We start from the raw sequence: 21,763 nt of genomic DNA, 5'->3' as shown, positions 1-21,763 counted from the left end.
GTTACTTAATGCACTGAACTTATACATTTATTTTGTTACATGCGTTAATTCACTTTTAAAAAGGTTAGTTCATTCTTGTATTAATAGAAATTATATGAATTTGCTCATTCGGGTTACATTAAATTTCAATTACCGTGAGTTGACTAGTCTCATTATGATAGATGCAGAGAGGCAGTTAGCTGGACTTGCAATTAGTAACCTTTCTGATGAATCTTCAATGTGATTATACTAATTTTCCATTTTATCTTTGCCTTTGGAACTGTATGGACACTAAAAACGAGGTGAAGCCTACAATCTGCATGGAATAAGAGGTCAGCATTTGAAGCTATCCTAAAGGTAAGTTAAATTACGTTAAGAATGAAGTGGTATTTTTTAAATGTTTGTGAGAGATTTAAACTTAAAAAGAGTAAATCTGTAACCTGAAACTTGTAAGCATTAGCCAAGAATTTGTGCGTGAAATATGTTCATAGGTGCATATCATCACGAAACCGAAAATTACTTCTAAGTTACATGAAATGGGGGTAAATGTTTGCTTAAATTTACATTGTCAACTATTCACTCTGATACAACTTGCCAATATGGATATTTGTTATGCATAAGGAAATTGGTATTAGGCGTGGTGCAATTGTAGTGAACCTATTTCAAGGTATATACGAGTTGTTGATTATAGTGAACTGCACATACTAGTTTTGAATTGGTAAAATGCAATGTTATCGCGTAAACTCCTTCGGAATATTAGAAGCTTTTGATATCTTGCATAATTGTATTATTTACTTTGGTTGGAAAGGTATTTACATTCGTTTATTTGGAATATATGAAACCTAACTTAGTGTTTACATCTATTATCAGCTGATTGCTATTCAGAATATATTGGGTTTCAGATTTTTTGACTTAAACTGTTGTTGTTTATCATGGTTGATATTTTTTATGATTGTCAATTTTCATGATATGTCTCAACTCCCTTGGTCATATTTGTTTTTCAGAACTACACATTGACATTTTGTGTAAAGCAACAGTTTTCATGAAGGATGGAGGATTAAGTTATTCATTCAATAGCACAGTATCTCAAGAGAGATGACTCGGAGTATGACTATGTGGTTCATATAGTTCTCCAAATTTCAGATAACTGGAAATATAGGGATGTTTGTACTACAAGCATGGCACTTAATTGAGGTTTGAGACATGTTCAGCAAATTATTCTCCTACTCTTGCAAATGAAACTGCATGACGAGATTTGAAGCCCGAAAAGAGATTTAATCTTCAACCGGGCAATTGTGAACCAGAAAACTCTTTTCCAGGGCATTTGAATAATAAGAAAACCTTGAATATATTAGAAGTTGTGCGTATTTTGGGGGAGGGGATAAAATATGATTTCTGTTCTTGTTGGCGATTTTCCTGATGGATCTAAAAATGTATTTTTGTTTACACTGCCTCAAACAATATTATGCATCAAACCTATCGAACAGAATTATTTTACAGAATTGTGTAATTATTTGAAGTGGGTGGTATTTGAGTATTACGGGCGACAATATTTTTAGAGCTTTCATAACTATAAAAGCAATATTTTTACAGTATTTTTTCAGGGCATATTATGGTCTGCACGGCAAGCTCAAATGATTTGAGAAATATATATATATATATATCTGAAAATAATGATTCTTATTAAAAATTCCGTAATTTCAAAGAACTTGATAACATACGTATTTGAAATTCCATCTCTTGTATTTTATAAGATTCCGATCTCAGGAGCAGAATGGAACATGGAAAGAGATATTGCTGAACTCCCGAAGTACACTTGAGGAGTTCCTGTTGGTGCCCAGAAGTACTGCGAATTCCAGAAAGGAATGGTTTCCGCTGTAGTCACCAGGGACTATGGCCTCTGTCCAAAAGAATAACACATCTGGCTAGCCAACGTTTTTAGAGCCCAGTCACTCACATCCAATACAGAAGTTCCACTCGCAAACCTGAGGTGGATAGCTGCCTCGAGGGACTCTTAGATGAACTAATCTGCTCTGCTTTATAGTGATCATGTTTGCTTACCTCTACTCGTAGGTGAAATCATAAGCAGGAGTGTGTGTGTGGGTGTGTTTCACACATTTCTTCAGAGTATCCCCGATTCGTCGTCCATCTGTCAATGGAACAGATCCGCCCAGGAGAGAGGAAGGAGTCCGATAAGAAACTAGTGGCATACGGAATTGGATCAAGCAGGTAACCAGATCACCAGAACGCAAATCATCCATACCCGTAGAGGTATTTACGATTTCATTTTAAGGAGCATACATTTTGATCAAGTAACGATAATCATAATGAGATCACGTTCAGTACCCGACAATCTTACTGGCGAAGGTTAAGGGTTCGAATCCCGATAAGGTCATTTGAGACCCATCATGTTTTTCCTTTCATGTATTCTATGTGGGTTTAAAAATGAGGGGTTGGCGTTTCCAAAAACGTCTCTCGAAACCATAACATTGCACCAAATAACAAAAACATTGCAAAGAGACAAATTTTCAACAACAAGATAATGTTAGATTTTCTGCAGCCCAAACTATTATTTTAACTCAATTAAAAGTTTGTCACGAAGCAAAAATCGAAGTACAGCAAATCTTAAGTATGCACTGAGACAACAGCTAGGAGTCACAGCTTCCAGTGAGTTCGTCACATTTCAGAAGTGGCTGGAAGAACTTCGAGAGTCAAGTGGGACTTCGCCATGCTTGTTTGGTACAATACGAGAGCGGACGGCTGTAGTTGAGCGTTGATGTTTGAAGTGTTCATTTCATAAATGTATTAATATTAAAAAGTGCATCGATTTGAGAGAGCAGCTTCTGTTTCCTCTGTTCCATGGAGGGGTCGCTACTGGTAAGAACTAAAATAAACACCCAAATTTAGGACACCAGGGGAACCAACGTGAGACGTAACGATAATGTGAAACAATCTGAATTTTGATTCCTAAAGAATAAATGTTAACAGTTCCAAACAATCGAGCGAATTTTTTAGCGATTATAATTATTTTATGTGTAGTAAATACACCGATATATAATTCTATTTTCTTTTTTGTAGAAATGGTTGAATTACTTTCCTCTTCTGTGTTACTCCGATTAAACCAGGCTACAAGAATATTTTCTGGATTTGTTCTCCAATCCACGACGAGCCAGGACTGAAGTCAACTTTGCTTGCACCTAATCTGAAGAATTCAGATTCCCACGTCCAATAGATGACACTCTATGCGAAGATACGTTGAATGATTTTACTTATACGTTACATATTAGAATATTACCGGTATAATAGATTTGGGATATTAAATTCAAAATATGCTAAGTAATTGTGCAACTTTATTCTTTATAATAATTTATAAGACTGTGTGCGCACATCTTGCAATTCACATACGACTGTTTCTAATATACGCTGGTCTAGTGAACGTCACTTCCGGCGCTGTTGCCATAGCAACGGTATACCTGGCAATATACAACGCGCTGTCCGTACTTTACCCATGCAGTTAGTATTGGAAACGGACAGCAAGGGATACCTTTTGTTCTTAGTGACAGTTTTTTTTTAAAAAAAATGGTAATATGTATCTTACACCATTGTAAAGATTAGATTCAGAAGAATACGTACATAAAATACAGGTTGCTTACAGGTGACAAGTTAAATTTAAAATGGAAGAACAAAGCAGGTACTTTCCATGAAAGTGACCAGCAACTTACGATTTTTTCGGTTTCGCTACACAGGCTTGTTGACGGGTAAATGAACGTAAGTTGGATAGTTTTTTGTCTGTGGTCAGATAAGTCTTATTTCTATGCGCATCATGACAATCATTGTGCACATTAGGCATATTTCGTGCCTTTGCACTAATGGGTATTCAAAAACTACAATTCATTTTCTCGATCGGAAAAATATATGTGTAGTACATAGTCATAGACGTGGAAAGGAATTCTTGTAGGGGTAGTCAAGCCATTGACTTATTTTAAGTAGTAGTAGTAATATTGGAAGTGTCTAAAGTGATTTCAGTCAATAGCCGGAACAGCAACCACAAATGAATTGGGACTAGTACCATAGAATAGTTATGCTAGTACTGCTACTACTAGTATCAACAACAATAATAAATGCATATGAAAATAACAATCATATATTATTATCATTGATTGGTTGATTTGGCGTTTTAAGTGAGGTTTCTGCACAGTAAGGCTAATCGGGACTGGACCTACAGTTTAAATTGTAATCCGAACCACTATGTGCCTCCACCGTATTATTATTATTATTATTGCATACAAAGTAAATGTGTAAACTCAAGGTGTATCACGTCTGTTATTTCAGGAAATTAGGTTCGCATTTACATCTTAAACGAATGTCACTTTCCAAAATATATTATGTTCTTGAATTTCCAGAAATTCTGTATAATCGTAACTCGTAAATAAGCGATTTCTAACCGAAAATATTTTACTCCCATTTATAGATTGAGGAATTGAGATAAATAAAATCACGTTGAAACAATTCCGTTATTTTATCACAGGAACACAACACAACTGACAATGGCAAACTACCAGCAATAGGAAAGAAATCTCTCCCCTAGAAGCTTATCTTCCAGCTTCTTGGAAATTCACCCCTTCTCCGAGTTATACATATCGCTGTGTGCATTAAGGACTATTGAACGAAAGATTGAATATGTGATAAATGCAATGGCGTAAATAACACCCTCGTAACCCCCGCGGTGCTGGGGGGGGGGGGGGCGCAAAAGCTTCGGGGCGCAGTAAGAATGATAAACTAAGAAAGACCCATAGTTCACAAAAGGTTTACTTTCGCCGTTATAATATATTTTCGACCGAACATATTATATTTTATGCCCCTAACTGCAAACAGAAAATGTTAATCACAAGTAGAAAGTGGATTACCAGATTAGAAAAACAAAATTCCATTAGCTGAATGGTTTACGTAGGCGATGGGTAGACGAAAGGCAAGAGAACACGTTGGCAACGCTAATTTTCACCCTACTTACAATTTTTACCAAACGGAAAAGAGAAAATCTTCCTCGACGAAATGATTTTCTAAGCTAAATTTCACCAAAGATTACCTGAGAAGCACAATGTCAGGAGCGAGAGTGATCGAGCTCGAAAACTATCAAACAAGAATTTGCTTCCACGAAAAAAATGCAGAGGACTGCTAATGATCATTTAACAATATCGTAATTTTTGTAATAAAAAAAGGTAAAGTGTCCCCCTGTGCATAGCAGCACGCCATGAAGGCGTATAGGGGGTGTGGGGGTAACGCCCCACACTTTCTTGATCCGGTCGTGAGTAGGGGTGATGTGATCAGCATCACGTCCCTGACCGCCTTTAACCCCCAGGGTTTCCCCCAGGTACCCATGTTATTCGACGCTGGGTGGGCGCCGGGGCCGCTTCCACCGTTAGAAAAGTTCCCGGATTTGAACCGGCCGGGGATCGAACCCGGGACCTTTAGCATGGTAGTCAGACGCGTTACCGACTGAGCCACCGCGACAGTCTGTTTTCATATATAATTATAATATATAATTTTTTTAGTTTCTCTGTTGTCTTAACCTTTCGTATCAGTTTTTACATTGATTCAAATTACATGTGTGCATTTTCATGTTTTTATATACCTAATATAAATGTGGGCGTGAATTAATATTTTAGAAAATAAATATATTTGTATATTTTTAAACGAGTATGGGCGCACAACTGAAAGTTGCGCCGGGGGTATGGGGGGGCGCAGAGCATGTTAATTACGCTACTGGATAAATTCCTGGGGCCTGGAGCCTACTGACCGACCTGAACATGATAAAGTGATAAGTTGCAATAATAAGAAGATAATGATGGGCAGAGGAAACGGCACATGTTGTGTTCAACCCTTTTGTCCTCGTAATAGGCTCATAACAAAGGAATAGAGCCTACATTGGTTATGTAAAATATTTAACCTGGTTCACGTAAATATATATAGAAAGGTACCAAACATCTCTTCGCACATACACAAAGCTATTATTGAGAAAACTACTGCAAAATTTTCGAAAAAGTGCTAGTCATAACACGTGTGACATCAAAGTATCGCATTCTTTAACATCATATTCTTTCCTCCATGCTTTCTTGCGCCCTTCCTTCGACGACTCCTTCTTATCTTATGCATCTGAAACTACGAAAGTGGTTCTCCTTACATGCTATCTCTCTCTCTCCTTCATTGTTTTCGGCTCATCTTTCGAAAACATCAGCAACGCTCTATAGCCAACGCCATGTTGCCGACCTTAGCAACCACCGTAGCAACCGGTTGTTTAATGCCAATATGGCCGCACCCATGCGCGGGCCCAGCAGACGACTTGACCAGCGTATTACAGCTAGTTGTTGGCTATGATGAATCTCCCAATGGTAGATCATGTCCAATGTTTTGACATTGAGTGTACAGTACAGTTAGATTGATTTTCGTACAGAATAAATTTTCGCCAATCAGATCAGAGCTGGCCAATATCGGAATGAGTATGGGAGTAGTTTAGTGTAGGTGTGATATGATTGTCTTCATTTTAGTTTTTATGTATAGTTGTGACTTGATTTAATAACACACAATTTTAAAATATGCATGTGTGGTAGGACCGTATTTATTTTAGTTTTCATGTAGAATTTAGTTGGCAAACTGATCAGTATGTATACTACTACTGTATACTACTACTGTATTGGCCGAGGTCAAGATTAGTGTGTTACAATCCTTTGGAATTTAACTGTTATTACAATATTCAGCTTTTCTATTGCACAGTTCCTGCATAAAAGTGAGAAAGATATGATTAATTGGCTTTGTTTCATGACTTCCACATTGAGATTATTACCCATGTGCGCTTGTACAAAACGTCACGTGAAACTTTCGTAGTAACAACATGATATGAAGAAACTGTCACTGCCATTATGAACTATGATAATGTGTGTGTGTGTCCATAGTTTCAGGATATCAATATTATTTTGTTATTCATTTTCTGCAACCACAGCTTCAATTTACTCCGTCAATGTAAGGTGCATAAATCGTGTTTATCTTTGTTGGTCCTCAAGGAAATGAGTTTTACCAAGACAAGATGTACGCAATTGTTCCTCCTGTCTGCTGTAAACCAGACATAAAGTATCATCTTAATCTTGCTGAACAAGTCTTCATCTTCAGTCAGACAACAATGATCCAGAACATTTTGGTACGTATTGGAACGTGTGACTTTGTGAGTTCAATACATTAGAAGATTGATGTGAAACATTATTTAAGGATAGTGTACTACCTCTGTCCCATAATTATAGTCCGGTATGCCAAAATGGTAACTTTTTATTTATGTTCTTTTGGATACTTGATCGGCCAATTTGTACTGATCCTTGAGTAATAACGTTGTATGACTCATTCCCATGTTTCATTTTCTTCTTCTGTATACACACATGTCACAGTTTGAATATCGGACAAGTATTTTGGGACAACAAACAAAAGTGTACCGGACAATAATTATGGGACAGAGGGAGTAGAATAAAATAATAATATTTATATAGCATATCTGTAATTTGCATAACAAAACTCGCAGTATGATTGTGTGGTCATCCTTTTGATATTTGTAATCTTTTCAAATACTTGGTTATTTGATGAAAACTTGTTGCAAACTTCGTAAATAATGAAGTTTAAAACGTATAGTTCTTTTGATCTTGACAAATTGATGATTGATAAACATATGAATATAAAATATTTTTGTAAACTAACTTACCAGTTATCCAAGTTCCTTCTTTGCAGTGTATGAATAGTCACAATTTTTTGTGACATTAGATATTTTTCCCAAATACTATGCTGTCTTAATGGTATGACCGAAATGTATCATTAGTGCAAATTTATATATCTACAAAAGTTAATTGGTTTTGTGTCGAATTTTGTGGATTTCTTAAATTTTTAATTTCAGACGCATCTCACTGATGAACATGGATGTAACCGATTTTAAAAACAAAATTCTGCTCATTGACGAAGCGACCTTCGACATAAATGCCGTACTTGAGCAAACAAGAAACCAAACAAATTTTATTGAATGGGAAATATAATATTTAGCTAGTCGCTTTGAGTTTTGTGGAGAGACACATGGTCACCACGAGGACCACTAATTCTTTTCTATGTCGTAATTCCAATTATATTTCAAAAGAGTTTGCAAATTTGAGACTAGCCTCATAATGTATGTAGACAGTGATTTGTTATGGATAAAAGATGAATATTTGGTGGACGTTTTGAAACACTTTTCACAAATACATTTTCATTTTGGTTCTTTTCAGACAACATTTCTTACGAACATTGATGTACCTCCTCTTGTGATGGTTGGTTTGTTGGTTATGAATGGCTAGTGATTGCAACAACAAACTACAGGCGTTTTGCCAACCAAGGAGGAAAATTAGCTTTCATTGCTAAGGGGAAATCATGCCTTTCGTTCAAGCACGGCCGTCTCTTCCCTTTTTTCCCGAAGAGAGACGAGTTTCCCCCGTTTACTTACATTGAAGAAAAGAACAATTTTACTATTTCTCCTGAAGTATTGGACCTGCTACCTTCAAATTTTTAAGGGACGTTATTGAAAGGTGTATTTCATGGTCCGTAAATTCAAATTTCTTGTATCACAAATGGTTCGATACTTGGTTTTATTTACATTAAGATTGGCAATAGCGTAGAACTGCCCGTCAAATGGTCTCAATTGCGGAAACCTAATAGCTGAGTCTTCTTCCCCATTTTCAGCCATGGTAAACAGGTTCTGAGAATCCAGCAAGCGGTCGGTCATCTGTTTCGCAGGAGGAGGAAGTGGTGGACTGCATTCTCAAGAACAGCCTTGTTGGTCTTTGGCAGCCGTGGACTCGGAGATTTGAAAGGACTTCATTCACAATTCATGTCCCTGCAGGCAGGGTGACCAGATTTTCAACGAAAAGCAGGACATCCATGGATGCGTACGGAGGGGGGGAGGGATTGCAGCTATAACTAAAAGAGCACAGGATCAAGTACACCCCTCCCCCCCGTATGGCAATGAAAAAGTCACGCTGCTTATGAGTCTCCTGAAATATTACACAAACTTCTTTGATATCTTTTCTTTTTTATTTGATTTTATTGTGTTATTTAACGTCGCCTTTTTTACTTTTGGCTAATTGCAACAATCAATATGAGTGATGATATGATTAAAATTCATGAATGGACACCCACAAAGAACATCTGGCCGGGATCCTACCCCAGGACCCCTGACTTCCTAGCGTTCAACCACTCTGTCACGGAGGTATATTTCGTATATTATCCTTTTCATTTCTCTCTTTTTCGTTCTTCCATTTGCTTATCTTTTAATTTTACAGATTGACCTTCCTATCTCTCTCTCGTTTTTTTGTGTTTTCCCTTCTTTCTTACCATAAAAGATCCATACATTGTGAAATAATATCTAATAAAATATTAATCAATATTGAGAATGTACTCGTATCTTGCTGCAGCTGTAGTAATAATCTCATCAATGCATCAAACATGCAAATCCCATAATTGGGCTATTTGTAATTTTCAATGCGGCCCTGTATATATTACTTTGCCATCACTCGGTACCTTGCATATCATATATATCATGAAGAGAGTACATGCAATATCTGCTTCCAAGCAATAAATATAAGCTTTACAGTAAGACAAAGGTCGCGAGCGAAGCGAGCGTGAAAATTTATAGATCTACAAGTATTTCTTTGCAAACTAACAATACTATTAATTTAAAAGGCACTAACAGTTTCATAGAGGTAAACAATTAGTCTGTTTGGCAGGCCATTTCGCAGGACGCTGTTGAAAATTAGGACATTTTTGGAGTAGCATCGCAGACCGCAAGACATGACCCTCAAAAAAGGACTGTCCTGCAAAAATCAGGACGTCTGGTCACCCTACTGCAGGTCTAATGGGCAGAGGCGCAATAACGAATTTTCGTATGGGGGTCAAGTACTGGGATAAACGTGCCCTTTCAAGTCTTCATTAATCGGATGATATACATATTTACGTCACCGTTAGGCTAACATCGATGAAAAAAATACAAGGTAATGTACATTGAAAGAAGAATGCATGTGTGGTTTTCATTGAAGGCATAATCCTATCATTCACATGAACTGACTATATTTTTATTATATTACGTCGATTTTCTACTTCTTTGGTCGGGAGCGACGATGAGGATGACAGATGAAGTGATGGAATAGATTATGGGACAAACACACATCTATGGTTTACCCAGAATTCGAACTAAATACCTTATTAGATCAGCTCTTCGATAAAACCAAACCTAGTTCCAGGAATATTGTTTTCGTATTCACCAGTGCTAATTGATCTCTGCGTCAACCTCCATACACGATATGATCAGAACAACTTATTCATATCCTGTACAGTCTCACTGCATCATACAGTATGACAGACTATTACATACTAGATATCTGCTACAATACATTCCTAACCATCGTTAGTTAAAACGTAGACCGCAACATCAGTACTATTGATGGACATTTCACCTTTCATCTTGGAGTTGGTATTCAATATGTAACTCACAGACTTCCATGGCGTAGTGGTTAGCACAAATGCAGACGCCAAAGAGCCAGTTTCTAATCCCTGCCTGTGCATGAGTGTTATTCGTGAGTGTCTCTTCATTAGTTTCATATTTCATCACTCATTCTCATCGTCGCGATTAGCCAAAGTGGCAGTGGTAGAAAAGAGATGCAAAATCAATCATTATGCGACCCTTTTAACAGCACTCAATGTAAACGACATCGTGCCTAGATCTGCACATCCTCTTTTTTGAAGGAAGGGGGAAGGGGTGTTCTACACCTAAAATTTTCGGAACCACTTCAATTATACCATATATAGCTACTGGAGAAACCATCCATGGATTTATTTTCTTCAACAAATGTACTAGATGTAGGTGACGTTGAAGTGATTTCATTGTGAGCAGAGGTTATAGTACGAAACATCAGAGGTAGCTGAGACTGGACCGAGAGGTAGCACCCCAAAACTTTTGATATCCATTACGAGATATTACGAAAATTGTTCCTCCAACTCGGGTGATAAAATTGGTTCCCTTCCCATCTTCCACAATTTCGCTTCCCGTGGTGCCTGGTTTGATGTAACTAATTTTAATGAACTTGTTACAACCCTATTCCATATTCACGTACTTTCCTCTACTTTTTTTTCGCATTACACTTCGTCACGTAAAAACATAGTCTCTATTTGATATCTGTGCATTGTGAAAATGTTCAAAATAGACTGTTCATCAACAAAGTGATTGATGTTTATGAGAAGGAAGCAAGGCGAATCCAGTTTCTATTTAAATAGTAGGCTCGAACTTGAACTTGCATACATGCGAAAGTTTTTCAATTCAATTTGAATTTTATGATTTGAAGAGCAGCAACAATAATAATAAAGAAGATAAAACTGAAGGACAAGACATGAAATCTTTCCCCCCTCCTCCCCGAGGAAAAAACCTGTGGACCACCTTGATATCAACCCAGAATCGGCAAGATTAATTCATTATATCTTCATTACAATTTGGGTTCAGATCTAAATAAATAGTGTGATTTCGTGTGCTAACGAATGCCTAAAAAATGGTATATTTCTGTTGCTCAAAAATATTTTTTTCTTGTGGCTATTTTATCTTTATATCAAGTCAGAATCGCTATGAAATAATTTATTTATTAAGATCTTGATTAATATTATTGTGCTAATTAACCCTAGCTTACCATAAGAGAAACTTACCAGAAGGGAGCTCACAGGTCGACATTTTTTTATCACTAAAATTTCAAAACCGTTTTGTTATTGAATTCTGCTTTCTTTGTTGATTATATATGTGCAGTTTTTTATTAATTAATTATAATCACAAGAAATACCATCATTAATAAAAAATAACCAATTATTGCACGAGTGTCGCACACATATTTTACCATTCGCTAAAGCTAACTAAAAACATATTTTTGTATTAATATTGTTTTTGTTTATAGAGGACAATAATTACAAAAATTACTATCATTGTCAACCTATTCTACACGTCTCGAATAACATGCATTCAAAGATGACACCTGATAGGCTCACCTAATGAATTTTGCCTCCTACTTACATTACATTTATGTTTTTATGAGCGAAGGAAATACAGAAATATTGAACACCGTAGGGAACAATGTAATTTATTTTCAATTTTTCATAAAATAAAACCACAGTTGAGAAATATAAAAAAATAGAGGTGATGTACCTGACAGCACTCCCTCACCTCCCTCGGGTAAGCTAGGGTTAAAATAAATCGCGTGCTTTCGTGTGCTAACAAATGCTTAAAAGATAGTACATTTTTGTTGCTCATTTTTTTGTGTGTGACAATTTTATCTTGATATCAAGCCAGACTCGCCACGATTAATTCATTAACATTTGTGTGTTTTCATGAGATAATGGATGTCAAACGTTTGAGATTAACTTGAATAATTTATAAAAATGTGACGATTTCCACTTGACATACGTAGCGAACAAAGCTTCAAGGCTTCTATGGAATTCCAAAAGCTGTTGGCTCATTTGCACCCCCTCCAACCCTGCCGAAATGATCGAGAAAGGAAAGGGCACGCGCCAACCACCAGGGAAGAGCCCTCTCATGTAAAGGGACGAGGTTGACCGCGCTTGTTAATGACATTTTGAAACAATGTTGCCAAACCTAGTGTAAATAAAACCAAGTATCGAACCATTTGTGATACAAGAAATTTGAATTTACGGACCATGAAATACACCTTTCAATAACGTCCCTTAAACATTTGAAAGTCACAAGTCCAATATTTCAGGAGAAATAGTAAAATTGTTCTTTTCTTCAATGTAAGTAAATGGATGAAACTCGTGTCTCTTCGGAAAGAAAACGCGAGAAACGGCCGCGTTTGAACGAAAGGTATGATTTCCCCTTAACCAGGTAAGATCGAAATACGTATATTTGAGAACACATTTGAATATGAGAAATTGCGAAAACAAGTTAGATGAAGATAAATAGAAATAACATGTTGCAGTACGACATAATAATCTCGGTGTGAAACGACCACCTCTGTAAGAATTATAACTATTGTCTTTAAGATTTTTTAAACAAAATGTGATATTCTCCAAACAGTTAAACATGTGTAGTAATATGTGTAATCTGTTGCTGGCTATCTGGCATGTTGCAAAGGGAAAGTTCACACTAGATCTGGCATAGGAGTATACTTCTCGGTTAATGCATGTATTTGAAAACTTTGTCTGACTGGACTTGCCAATATGGAAAGTTTTGAAGGCATAGAGGTTTTAGCATATTGTGGTGGTGGTTCTGATTTTTAGTTTATGCAAAAGTAAGTAGTTGGTTGTAATTAATTTTCACTTACTTAGAGGGTTAGATCTGTTTGGCAAAGTTCCTCGTGTTAGCTTTTATAAACCTTTTGAATCTATTACTTCCATATTATTTTCTACACTTTGTTGTTCGAAGGGCAGTAATTTGACTTCAATATATTGGAAGTGTACGAAACCTAACTAAGTATGTACCCTGTGTACGAGTAACAACCCTTTGAGGTCCAAGGCAGGCCAAGTGGCATTTTATTGGAGGACGCATGGTCAACGCATCTAGTTCCATAGACTTTCGAGACGGAAGCATGTTATTTCTTTTATGATAAATTCCCAGTTGTCCTCACGACGCTAGGTCAAGGTCAGTTCTTTTAATCATTTGGCTACACGGGAGAGACAACACTACCCATTGTGTTCATGTATTTTCACGTAACAACGTAAGAGAAACTGCTTTTAAAATTTGAAATTTAAATTGCTGATATTGTCTAAATGTTGAGCGTTTCACTCTTTAACTAACGTTATCATATTACTCCTGTTACATTTTCTAAATTTTTGAAGCCTTTATATGTAGTAAGAATGAACTCTCAATTTGTTTCAATTTTATGTACCTTTAGCGTGTTCTGTCATAATTATTGCTAGTTTCATTCAGTGAAACATCTTGCTTACTTTTAAAGAAGAAAATATTGAATTTTGTACAAGAATAAATGGTTCTTGAGGTATGTATAATTATTGTGGTAAATTATTACGTTCGTGTTTTCGTAACTTGCCTGTTGATAGTTTAATATATATACGTACACATGATTAATCTCTCTAGATAGTTGAGGAAATCAGGAAGGGCCTGATCTCTTATACCACACCCGGATCTTCAAGTTTCAGTTCATTCAGAGCATGGATCAAAAATCTGAAATCAAAATCTGAAGAAAGTTATGTTTTGCAGAGTTCTACGTCAAGGAGGAGAGCATCATTCCACCTGCCTCCCTCCCCTTATCAGTTGTTCAGCCATAAGCCATGTGCCTTGATCTTGCCACACAGCTGTGGACATTCCACGCTAACAGGAAGGCGTAGTACGTTGGAAGTGGACTTTTGGCGAGTTGATCACTTGGACAACATTTCATAGGATAATTTTGTTAGATTAATAATCCATTAAGCTACACGTCCATTTTAAGTAGCTGGGTTGCTTTCGACTAATGTTATGTTTGTGCTGTTTAATGGGCGAGCCTCAGCTACTGGGCGGGTCCACAGGGTGGTGGATAGCGGAACGGTCTGCAGATATGCAGATTAGGGACCTTGACGGTTAGACCGGAGTCCCCCGAACCGAGGCGACCAGGTTATCAGAGTGTGGGAGTGTAGTTCTTGGCAAGACTACACTCATTAAATACCACAATGCTTGATAACGGCCTGGTGACATGGCGAGTAAGCATCGCCATTAAATAGGTGCTGCCCCCGCTGCCTTGCGGGTAGGGATTAACTCAAAGGCTAAGGGAAGGAAAACCCTGAACTGTAAGGCGTGGTGAAGCCAATCTCTCTAAGGGAGTAAACCCAATACAAATCCTGGTCCTCCAGGTTGGGGGTTGAGGCATTGGGCTGACGACCCAATCCTAGGAAAATATCCGCTGTTCAGAGACCCAACAATGAGCCTCGGATATGGAAGGAAACCAGAAGACGAACACGGCTACGAGTTAAGGTAAATGATCTCAGGATGGGGACATGGAATGTGCAAACAATGCTACAAGCTGGTAAGCTGCCAGAAATTGTTGATGAATTTATAAAATATAAGTTGCATGTTCTGGCACTGCAAGAAATAAAATGGCCTGGGAGTGGTCAGATAGACAAGGGAAACTGTACAGTTTTGTACAGTGGTGCTGAAACCAGAACACACAGGGGTACAGGCTTGATAATAAGTAAAGAAGCTAGGAAATCGCTAATGGAATTTATACCAGTAAATGACAGACTGTGTAAAATTAGACTTAAAGGCAAGTTCTATAACATCTCCATCATCTCTGCTTACGCACCTAAGGAGGATGCAGAAGAACTGGACAAAGAACAATTTTATGAATAGTTGGACTTGTTAAATGAAAGTACAAGTAGACATGATATACTACTTGTCATGGGTGACTTCAATGCACAAATTGGAAGAGAATCTGAAGTCAAAGAATTGGGAGGAAAGAATTCTTTACATTCAGTCACCAGTGAGAATGGTTGGAGATTAATACAGTACTGTATACAAAATAAAATGCTTGCAAAAAGTACCCAATTCCCCAGGAAAGATATTCATAAAGGCACCTGGAGAGCTCCCGGCGGAACATACACAAACCAGATAGATCATGTTCTGGTGAACAGCAGATATGCCACACCTGTTATAGACGTTAAAACACACAGAGGGGCCAATTGTGACAGTGATCACTTCCTAGTCAAATCTATAATGCGGCAACGATTGTCTAATATAGGCAAAATCAGGGGGAAAAGGAGAACTGGTTGGGATATAGAAAAGTTAAAGAAAGACAGCGATAAGAGAGCTTTTCAGGAACAAATACACCAACAATTAAGTGATGAGAATGAAAATAATAGCATTGAGGAAATATGGAATGATATGAAGAAAACTCTGACTGAAACATCAGAAGAGATATTAGGGCAAAGGAAGAGATCTAACAGAAAAGATTGGTATGATGAAGAGTGTAGAGTACTAATAGGGAAGAAAAATGAGTTACGGAAAAAGATGATTCAAAGAGAAACAAGAGCATCGATGAATGCATATAAAGATGCCAGGAAGAAAGCGACTAAAATCTGTAGGAGGAAAAAGACATATTGGATGGAGAAGCGAGTAAGGAAAATAGAGGAACATCATACAGAGGGAAATACAAGAGAAATGTACAAAGCTGTTAGAAATCTTAGTACTGGATATCAACCAAGGTTAAACGTATGTAAAGACAAAAATGGGAAGCTTATTACGGATCAAGCCAAATGTCTGGAAAGATGGTCAGAATATTTTCAGGAGCTCTATAAATCTAAATTTAATATAACAGATAATGTAGATGAAGACTAAACCCAAGTTACAGAATGTGAGGTACAAAGACCATCGTTTGAAGAAGTAAAGTGTGCAATATCAAAATTAAATAATAATAAAGCACCTGGAGAAGATTTGCTCCCTGCGGAGATGTTTAAAAAGGGTGGAGAAACACTTTGGAAGAAAGTCCATGAGCTAGTTTGCATGATATTGGATCAAGATAAAATACCATGTAGTTGGAAATATGGAGTTATCTTCCCCATCCATAAAAAGGGTGATAAAAGGAATTGTGGCAACTACAGGGGAATAACACTATTAAATATTGGATACAAATTATTTTCCAATATCCTATATATGAGAGCATCTAAACAGGCAGAAGAAATCCTAGGGGAATATCAATGTGGATTCCGTCCAAATAGATCTACCATAGATCACATCTTCACCATATCTCAAATTATGGAAAAATTCTATGAGCAAAATATAGATCTACACTTTTTATTTATAGACTATCAACGATCATTTGATAGCTTACACAGATCAGGGATCATGAAAGTATTCAAGAAAGTAGGATTTCCAGATAAATTAATAAGATTGATAAAGGTAACCTTAGAAAATACAACAGCGGGAGTCATTGTGCAGGGAGAAGTCTCACCAACTATTAACATAGAAACAGGAGTGAGACAAGGGGATGCTCTGTCCACCCTAATTTTCATTATTGTACTACATGATATTATCAGTCCACTGCAAAAAAGGGGGAGTATATTCTACAAAACAACACAGATATTTGCTTATGCTGACGATATTGTGATAATATCAAGGACACTTGCAAATCTTAAAAGCACTTTTTTAAAGATAGATAGTAAATCCAGAGAAATAGGACTATTAATTAATGAAACTAAAACAAGATATATGAGAATGTCCAGATCGCCAGCCAGACGAAACTCTCTGGCTTTGAATGTAGGTACCTATCACTTTGAAGGAGTACCCACTTTTACTTACCTTGGAGCTCTTCTACATAACAACATAGAAGAAGAAGAGATTGTTAACCAAAGGATACAGGCTGGAAATAGACAGTATTATGCACATATAGAATTATTTAAGTCAAAAAACCTCTCTAGGAACACAAAATTAAGACTGTATAGGACACTTATTAGACCAGTTATAGCATATGGTGCAGAATCTTGGAAACTTACATCTAGAGCAGAAAACAAGGTAATGTGTTTTGAAAGGAAGATATTACGTAAGATATTTGGCCCCGTTAGGAATGAATATGGATCCTATAGAATTAGGAATAATATGGAGTTAGAAGGATTGATTCAATATGAACATGTGGTGAGATATATAAAATCTCAACGCTTAAGATGGGCAGGACATCTGATGAGAATGGAAGAGGATAGGCTACCACGCCTGGTATTCAATCAGAAATTGTGGGGAACAAGGCCAAAAGGAAGACCGAGGGGAGATGGATCGATGCGGTTGAAGAAGATTTGAGAAGGATAATATACGCAATTGGAAAAATGTAGCTCAAGATAGAACGAGGTGGAGGAAGATTGTTTGGGATGCCAGAGCCCACCAAGGGCTGTAGAGCAAAAGAAGAAGAAGAAGAATCCATTAAGATACATGCCAATTTTGAGTAGCTGGAATATTTCTGCTAATATTATGTTTATATTGTGTTTCATGACTTGATCTTTTAGATAAAAGGACTTGAAAGACATCTCCGTAATAACATCAAATGTTTCTTTTTCCCTTTCAGAATTCACTTGGGAAGATATTTGGTTTTTATTTCTTTGCCTCAAGGCCAATCTCGTTATTATTTTCGCAGTTTTAATGATTACGTAAGGTTTTCTCATTATTATTTTCAGATTCTTTATTCAAAAGCTCTTTTCACATTGAACTACTTCGTATTTCTCTAACTGAACTCTTTTAAATAATTCCTCCAGCAGTAATAACCAAATATATTCCTAAACTTTGTTGATTCGAAAGTCACAAAATGAAAAAAAAATAGCCTGGTTCAAAAGTTTCATTGGAGAAGAAACATGTTCTTTATGAATTTCCATTGATATCTTAACATTTTAGGAAAGAAGATAGGATTTGAAAACCAGATGCACTACAGTGGAATTTAAAAAAAATACAAGCGTATGAGGGTTCAAGACAAGAGGAGGAGAAAGATGTCTTTTCCCCTGCTGATAGCTAAGTACCGGGATTTCACTGTATAGCCATTGACTTCCACTAGGCAACATGACCCAGAAGCAGTTCCTCAACAAAAGGATCTGTTCGGATTAGCCAATCTGAGCATGAAGTGGATAGGTTTGGTTAGTTGCCAAGAATAAAATCTTAGTATTAACATTCTATTATTTTGCAGCAAACCAGACGATTCTGAATGATAAACGTCCAGAGGAATAAAAAACAAGTGTAAATAGGTACTACTTGTGGAAGTTGTTTTCTGTAACATATTTCATCAAAAGACTATGTAATATGTAATTACATATGTTACCATAACAGCGCTATTAAATACTAACACTAGCTCATGTATCTTAAGAGGAACTTGATAAAGGTTCCTTGCAATCTGAATTTTGATTTCTAAAATAAATGTTAACAGTTCGAAACCATCGAGCGAAGTTTTTTAGCAATTAATTTATACATAGTAAATATGCAGATATTTAATTCTATTTTCTTTCTTGTAGCAATTGTTGAATTTCTTGCTCTTCTGTGTTACTCCGATTTTACCAGGCTACAAGAATATATTCTGGGTTTGTTCTCCAACGCACGACGAGCCAGCCCTGAAGCGAACTTTGCTTGCACCTATTCTCAAGAATTCAGCTTCCCATGTCCAATAGAAAACTATCTATGCGAGCATAAGTTAAATGATTTTACTGATACGGTACCTATTAGAATATTATAATAGGTTTCATATGTTTGATTCAAAATAGGCTGAGTAATTATGCAACTATATTCTTTACACACACTGTTATTCTGTAAGAAGGTGTGCGCAAATCTTGCTGTTCACATATTACTGTTTCTAATGTTACAACTAGTTGTTGGCTATGATGAATCTCTCAATTGGAGATCATGTCCAATTGTTTTGACATTGAGTGTACAGTTGGTTTTCGTCAATCGGAACAGAGATGGCCAATACGGGTATGAGCGAGGAAGAAGTTTATTGTAGGTGTGGCATGAGTGTCTTCATTATAATTCTACGTACAGTTGTTATTTGATTTAATAGTATATAATTTAAAAATCCGCTTGTATGGTATGATTCTATCTTAGTTATGTAGAACTTAGTTGGCTTATAATAAACTGAACACAATGTATACTGCAACTGTATTGGCAAAGTTCAAAATATAAGTGTTGCAATCCTTTGGAATTTACCTGTTTATACAATATTCAGCTTTTATTATTGTACCGTTCCTGTAGGAAAGTGTTTTTCAATGTAAGAAATTATTGGCTTTCTCTTCATAACTTTTACATTGAAATTATTGCCCATGTGCATTTTGAGAAGGGAGAAAATAACACTGAACGTCAAGTGAATATTTTCTGTGGCAACATAGGATATGATGAAACTGTCACTGCAATTATGAACCATGTGTGTGTATAGTTTCAGGATCTCAAAATTATTTTGCAATTCTTGTCCTGGAACCAGAGCTTCAATTTTCTCCAGCAGTGTAAGATACATAAATCGTGTTTCTCTTTCTGGTCCTCCAGGAAGTGAGAGTTTGACCAAGAAAAGATGTTGGCAATTGTTGTTAATGTCTGCTGTAAACCAGAACTTAATCTTGCTGAACAAGTGTTAATCTTTCGCCAGACAACAATGATCCAGAACATTTCGGTACATATTGAAATGTGAGACTTGTTTGTAATGCTTTTCAATACTTGGTTATTTGATGAAAACTTGTTGCAACCTTCGTAAATAACAATGTTCAAGACGTTGTATATTTTCCCGAATAATTTATTCTGGTCTTGATAAATTGATGACTGATAAATTTGTGAATGCATCTCAAGAAGTATTTTTGTAATCTATGGTGCCAGCTTATAGAAGTTATTATTTTTTTTCAGTTATATACGCAGCATATGTGAAAAGTCACTATGTCACTATTTTTGTGTAATATTAGATGTCTTTTTAATGCTATGTTGTCATGGTGCTATGTATCATTAGTGCAAAAAGGTGGTAGCAGGTATTGTCTAATGATGTAAAATACATTGCAGGCTACCTTGCATCTTTCAAAGGAAAGTACACATTATATCTGGCACGGGATAATACTTCTAGGTTAAGTTTCATGTATGTACATGAAAACTTTGTGTGACTGGACTTGCGAATATGGAAATTTATGAAGAATAGAAGTTTTATCATGTTGGGGTAGTGGTTCTAATTTTAATTTATGTAAAAGTAATTAGTTGATTGTTATTAATTTGCACTCCATGGGTTAGTTCTGTATTGGCAAAATTCCACGCGTCACCTTTTGTAAACCTCTCGAATCTATTAGGTACTTCTATATTCTTCCCTACACTACATAACTCGTGTTTTAAGGGAAGTAATGTGAACTTCTTTTGGAAGTATATAAAACCTAACTAAGTATTCTGTGGAACAACCCTTTGTGGTCCAAGGCAGTCCAAGTGGAATCGACTTTCGAGACGGAAGCATGTTACTTCTTTATTGATAAATTCCCAGTTGTCCTCACTATGCTAGATCAAGGTATTTTTTAAAAATAATATTTGACTACACGGGAGATACAACACTACCCATTGTGCTCATCTATTTTCACATACCAATGTAAACAAAGTACTACTTTTAAAATTTGAATTTTAAATTGTTCATATTGTTTTAATGTTGAGCACTGCCATTTCACTCTTATATTTTTTTATCATATTTATTAATCTTGTTACTTTTTCATATTTCTGTAGCATTCATGTAGTTAAAATAAAAGCTCAATTTGAGTTGTACCTGTAGCATATTCTGTCATGTAATTATTGTTTGTTCAATTCAAGGAAATTTCTTGTTAAATCTTAAAGATGGAAAACTTGAATTTTGTACAAGGACAAAAGGATTTTTGAGGTATGTATAATTATTGAGGTAAATCATTACGTTCGTGTTTTCGTAACTTACCTGTTGATAGTTTAATATATATACGTGCACATGATTAATCTCTCTAGATAGTTGAGGAAATCAGGAAGGGCCTGATCTCTTATACCACACCCGGATCTTCAAGTTTCAGTTCATTCAGAGCATGGATCAAAAATCTGAAATCAAAATCTGAAGAAAGTGATGTTTGCAGAGTTCTATGTCAAGGAGGAGAGCATCATTCCACCTGCCTCCCTCCCCTTATCAGTTGCTCAGCAATAAGCCATGTGTCTTGATCTTGCTACACCGCTGTGGACATTCCACCCTAACAGGAGGTGTAGTACGTTGGAAGTTGACTTTTGTGAGTTCATCTGCTTGATGGAATATCAGAGGATAAA

At 36.4% G+C, this 21,763-nt stretch overlaps 1 protein-coding gene across 1 annotated transcript; it reads left to right on the top strand.

Annotated features, from left to right (window-relative positions):
- The first annotated feature begins 15,412 nt into the window (after positions 1-15,412).
- On the top strand, positions 15,413-16,348 carry LOC145989017 (uncharacterized). Its single transcript, XM_083124317.1, has one exon. It carries the CDS (start codon positions 15,413-15,415, stop codon positions 16,346-16,348), a length of 936 nt encoding a protein of 311 aa, XP_082980443.1.
- Positions 16,349-21,763: the final 5,415 nt, after the last annotated feature.

The sequence above is a fragment of the Lepisma saccharinum genome, chromosome 6 (assembly GCF_977018435.1).
Source record: "Lepisma saccharinum chromosome 6, izLepSacc3.1, whole genome shotgun sequence".
Taxonomy (NCBI): domain Eukaryota; kingdom Metazoa; phylum Arthropoda; class Insecta; order Zygentoma; family Lepismatidae; genus Lepisma; species Lepisma saccharinum.
Note: the sequence above shows the minus strand (reverse complement) of the source record. Positions and strands in the feature narration are given on the sequence as shown.